This window comes from Camelina sativa, chromosome 10 (genome assembly GCF_000633955.1).
Source record: "Camelina sativa cultivar DH55 chromosome 10, Cs, whole genome shotgun sequence".
Taxonomy (NCBI): Eukaryota; Viridiplantae; Streptophyta; class Magnoliopsida; order Brassicales; family Brassicaceae; genus Camelina; species Camelina sativa.
The window spans coordinates 16,337,957-16,343,531 of NC_025694.1; the positions used below are offsets into that span (position 1 = coordinate 16,337,957).

The 5,575-nt window shown below is 40.5% G+C and overlaps 1 protein-coding gene and 1 pseudogene across 1 annotated transcript in view; one reads left to right on the plus strand and one right to left on the minus strand.

Moving 5' to 3' along the window:
- LOC104719122 lies at positions 659 to 4,364 on the plus strand (annotated as a pseudogene).
- LOC104719121 (3-hydroxyisobutyryl-CoA hydrolase-like protein 3, mitochondrial) overlaps positions 4,268 to 5,575 on the minus strand; it is a 4,662-nt gene continuing 3,354 nt past the window's right edge. Inside the window, exons 8-10 of the mRNA XM_010436971.2 lie at positions 4,868 to 4,995; positions 4,684 to 4,785; positions 4,268 to 4,487 (exon numbers count right to left, since the gene is read on the minus strand). Of these exons, the coding sequence (XP_010435273.1) occupies positions 4,386 to 4,487; positions 4,684 to 4,785; positions 4,868 to 4,995 (332 nt within the window). The 3' untranslated portion in view covers positions 4,268 to 4,385. The remainder of the gene's footprint in view (positions 4,488 to 4,683; positions 4,786 to 4,867; positions 4,996 to 5,575) is intronic.

A 5,575-nucleotide genomic window follows, 5' to 3' on the forward strand; every position in this document is an offset into this window, starting at 1 on the left:
CTTAAATAATACGTATCATACTATACTATTTTATGTGTTTTTATACGGAATTTTATCTTTTTAGTTACCAATACTATTCATCATCTTAAAAATTTTATATCCGATTTTAAAAATTTAACCTATGTCAAGTATAGAAAAAAAAACTATATTTTGTTTGCATAAATTTTGGATTTCATATTAATTTTTGTTGAAAAAAATATTACTAACAAGTATGAAGGAGTAAAATGCTTTATTTAAATTATAAATAAAAAATCAAAAGTACAAAACCGAAGCCAGCGTTCTCCTGCTTTCTTCATGCGCGTGTGTTGCTTTTGAAGGACAGTTTTGTTATTCTGTAAGATCCATTGGTTAGTTTATTTATTTTTCACTTTAAAGTGTATTCTTAATTTTATTATCAAAATTGGTTATCGAGCAAGATCACAACCCTTTTAAAAATGAGCAATACAAAAAACTATTTTTTTTAGTCAGAAATCTAATTATCTTATCTTTTTTATCACTGTACTAAAGAAGGTTCAAGAGGAGATAGATAAATCACGGTTAGTCCGGCCCAAATCTGCCGGTTTAGAATAATGAGCATTTAATTTGATTATCTCTTTAATCGCATTATTATCATAAACAGTTCCGCAAGAAACAAATAAAGAAAATACAGAAAAAAACAAAAAGAAAAGAGAAACTCGATTTCAAATTTTGAATCTTTGTAACGGCCAAAGCTTCAATACCTTCTCTCTCTATATCCTTCTTCTTCTTCTTCCTTCTCTCTGTTTACCCAAACTCACACTCAAAAATGGCGTCACTCGCTCCCGGCATCCTCCTAAAACTCCTGCAATGTATGAGCTCCAACACACGCCCCACCGGAGACCACAGATCCGCCACACTACAAGTCACCGGAATCGTTCCAGCTCTCGCCGGCTCCGATTTATGGCCCAATCAAGGGTTCTTCGTTCAAATATCGGATTCCTTAAACTCCACTTATGTCTCTCTCTCTGAACGAGACACAGATCTAATCCTCAGTAACCGTCTCCAGCTAGGTCAATTTATCTACCTAGAACGGCTCGAGTTCGCGACTCCAGTCCCACGCGCCGCCGGAATCCGCCCCGTTGCTGGTCGACACGCCTTCGTTGGAACACCGGAGCCCTTAATCGCACGTGTATGTAACGGATCCAAACGAGATTTCGTGATTCAACCAGTTTCTGACTCGGAGTACTCTCTTGATCCTATCGCTGTTTACCTAAACAATAGAAGATCCGACGATAACAACGGCGGCGACGGAGATGTTCCAAAAAGGGAAGCCCTTGCTCCGGTGAACCAAAACGAAATTCGTAAACAGAAAACGACGCCGCAGAGGTTCTCGTCACCAGCATCTTCAAAACGGTCAGTCTCATAGATGAAGAAGAATAGCTCAGGTGGTGTGACGGCGGCGGCGTCGGCGTCGGTGGAGAGAGATCCGTCGCCTGCTGTTTCTGGTAAAGGGAGGAGATCTGCTTCTCCGGTGCCGTCTAAATGTGTGGTGCCGAGTCTTGCTGCAGCGCGTGAGGAGCAGAGAAGAGTTGCAAGAGAGCCAGCGATTGTTGTGCCGTCTAGGTATAGGCAACCGTCACCTAATGGGAGGAAGATGAATCCATCGCCTAGTGGAAGAAGAATGTCGATCTCACCTGGACGTAGGCTTTCTACTGGTTTGAAGATGTCTCCTATGGTTGTAGATTCTTCAGGGAAGAAGAGGATGGCTGCGATGGCTGCTGGAATCTCCAAAGCTTCAGAGGCTTTAGCCTGTGGTTCTTCGGCTAAGAATCGGAAGAATTGGGATGAACCGTTAGCTGCTGAAGGAAATGCTCAAGTTGAGCACAAGGAGAAGAGTTGTGTTAAGAATAAGCCTGATCATCAAGCAATTTTGCGTACTCAGGTAACAAAAACTTTGTTTAATTGGATGAACAAATTTGTGTGTTTGGTGAATGATTTGTTATGTGTGATGGATTGAAACTGGTATTGTATAATTGTTGTAGGCTGCTATGTCGAGGCGGCTCAGTGATGCGAATAGGCGGAAGAGTGATTCTTCATCTTCAGCGTGTGAAGAGAAAGCCAAGTCGTGCTCATCAGAGACTAGTATACTAGAAGAAGTCTCAGCCTTTGGAGGAGTTGGGATCACTTATCATGAACGTAAATGGACTGATGGTAGTGTTTCGTTGGATAGCATCTCAGAGGAACTTGCAATACTTGGAAAGGTATGAGGCTGTATTTTCACTTTTTGAGCTGTATTAGATTATGACACTAGAGTGATGGCTTGTAAATTGATTACTCCAGGAAGCTATGCAAAGAAGAGACTTTGCTGCTAAAGCTGCAGCTCGGGCGTTGGAAGAAGCAAATGCCAACGAGTGCATCATAAGATGTTTAAGGTATACAGTTACACCATCCTAAAAATGTTGGCAAAACAATCTTATTACACTTTCGTACGGTCTTTGTTACTTTATCTTTTGGTGGATGTTTCAGTAAATTCTCGGAACTCTCTTTAGCCTCCAAGGTGGGGAATCCTTTGCAAATCATCAACCAGTTTTTGACAATCTATGAAGATGTTGTGAAATACAGTAAGATAGCCTCAGGAAACAGTTTCAGCTCATCGGCTGATCAACAAAACCCAATATCTCTATGGGTTGAAGCTGCGTTAGCTACTAATCTCAGTGTGGTCTCACTAGTGAAAAACCAGAACAGCCACGAATCACCATTGTCTCTGAAGAAATCAATGCCTACTCGTCTCTCTCCCGGACCACCTTCTGTCCAGACAGGTTTGTTCTTGACACTGAAAACGAAGTTCCATATCAAAATGGCTTTACATATCAATTGCAGAGTTCTAAGTTAAGTAATTAGCATTTGTTGGTGTTTCAGACAACATTGTTGGGATGTGGACAGACATAGATGGCTTGAAGGAAACGGCTAAATTCGCAGTGAACCTACAATCGGAAATGCAGATGTGGTTCATTAGGTTCGTGGAAGAGTCGTTAGACAACAAAAACACAGCAAAGCGATCTTTAGATAGTAGTTCCATAGCTGCTGTTCTGTCTCAGCTGAAACAAGTTAACGAGTGGTTGGACCGGGTCGTGTCGAACCAAGAAAACCAGATCACAACAATGGCTCCGACAGCCAAGATCGAGCGGCTGAAGCGCAAAATCTATGGATTCGTTATCCACCACGTCGGATCTANCTGTATTAGATTATGACACTAGAGTGATGGCTTGTAAATTGATTACTCCAGGAAGCTATGCAAAGAAGAGACTTTGCTGCTAAAGCTGCAGCTCGGGCGTTGGAAGAAGCAAATGCCAACGAGTGCATCATAAGATGTTTAAGGTATACAGTTACACCATCCTAAAAATGTTGGCAAAACAATCTTATTACACTTTCGTACGGTCTTTGTTACTTTATCTTTTGGTGGATGTTTCAGTAAATTCTCGGAACTCTCTTTAGCCTCCAAGGTGGGGAATCCTTTGCAAATCATCAACCAGTTTTTGACAATCTATGAAGATGTTGTGAAATACAGTAAGATAGCCTCAGGAAACAGTTTCAGCTCATCGGCTGATCAACAAAACCCAATATCTCTATGGGTTGAAGCTGCGTTAGCTACTAATCTCAGTGTGGTCTCACTAGTGAAAAACCAGAACAGCCACGAATCACCATTGTCTCTGAAGAAATCAATGCCTACTCGTCTCTCTCCCGGACCACCTTCTGTCCAGACAGGTTTGTTCTTGACACTGAAAACGAAGTTCCATATCAAAATGGCTTTACATATCAATTGCAGAGTTCTAAGTTAAGTAATTAGCATTTGTTGGTGTTTCAGACAATATTGTTGGGATGTGGACAGACATAGATGGCTTGAAGGAAACGGCTAAATTCGCAGTGAACCTACAATCGGAAATGCAGATGTGGTTCATTAGGTTCGTGGAAGAGTCGTTAGACAACAAAAACACAGCAAAGCGATCTTTAGATAGTAGTTCCATAGCTGCTGTTCTGTCTCAGCTGAAACAAGTTAACGAGTGGTTGGACCGGGTCGTGTCGAACCAAGAAAACCAGATCACAACAATGGCTCCGACAGCCAAGATCGAGCGGCTGAAGCGCAAAATCTATGGATTCGTTATCCACCACGTCGGATCTACATACGACAACTCTGCTTCTTGATTTCATCTTTTGCTTTTGTTTCTTCAATGTTCTCACGTTTCCATGCTCTGTAATACAATGGCTCATGTTTTTAAAGATAATCTTTAATGCCCAAAAAGTATTTAGGTGAAAAGAAAGGTTCCGTTTTATTAAATAGTTTTTACAGTAACAAGCTTCTTTAACACATTGTTTATTCATAGAATACTTTGTCTACACAATTTAAACAGAGAAAAGCAAAATGAGAATCAGACTTTTAACTCTTCCACTTCTGGACTTAATGGTTTAAAGAGAGCTTCCACCTCGTTTTCGTCTACCTCTTCAATGCTTGCCGGGTTCCATTTTGGGTTCTGCAAAAGAGTTTTCACAGAGCAAATCAGTTTTGATTGACTTAGCCTTGGTATTAACAAAACTTTGGCATTAAAACACCATAGGTCGATGCAGATAACAAACTCATATGCCCGGTCACAACAAAAGACATTAAGATGATCAATCTGAGCACAAGATGAATCAAGCAGAGAAAAATTTGAGTGGCAATGAACAAACCTGATCCTTGTCAATCAAAACTGCTCTAACGCCTTCAGCAAAATCACAACGCAATGCAGATCTTAGTGCAATACGATACTCAGTTTTCATCACACCATTAAGCTTCACAGAGCAAATTTATACGGGAGGTTAAAATTCGTCTTAGTGGAGGAAACAATAACGGAATTTATGAATTGAAACTCACTGTTGTTAATTCGTTCACAGTTTTACCCTTGGCACATGCAACATTGGCAAAGTACTTCTGTGTTAGGTAAAGAGAAAACGGTGCTCCTTTTTCCAAACCTTTGAGTGCCTCATTAGCCCATTCTACAACTGTATCCAAACATTTTCAAGTATTCACAAAGTTAAAAGGCAGCGATCTTAGTTTCGTCTATAATCTTAAACTATCCCTTAAAACAGTTTGAATGCTAACAGTAAGGCTCCGAGCATTACAATTCCCATGGAAAATCATACCTGAAGGCTCATTGCTTTGCTGGTACTTTTTGAGCTCTTCTATTGTTTCCTTGACAGACTTATTTGAGTTAAAGGCTGACTCTATTTGAGGCAAAAGCAATTTGAGGGTGGCCTCAGATTCAGGATTGCCGCTGTATTTTGATAAAGTTGCTTGGATGTCTTGATCAGGATCCTCAGAACTGCATTATGGATATGTATGAGTTCTAAAACAGAGAAAAAATATTTCGTTTTGACAGAAAGATAAGAAAGGAGGTCAAGAAGGGCGTACAGGTTGGCTGACAAAATGGCTTCCTTTAATGAAGCTAGCTTTTCAGATGGTACATAATGCGTTCCAAGACCAACGAACAGTGCATCTGATGGTGTGGATATCCTTTTTCCAGTCAAACCAAGATAAGCACCTGTAGACATTTATGCCAGAAAAGTTGCATTGAGCAATATA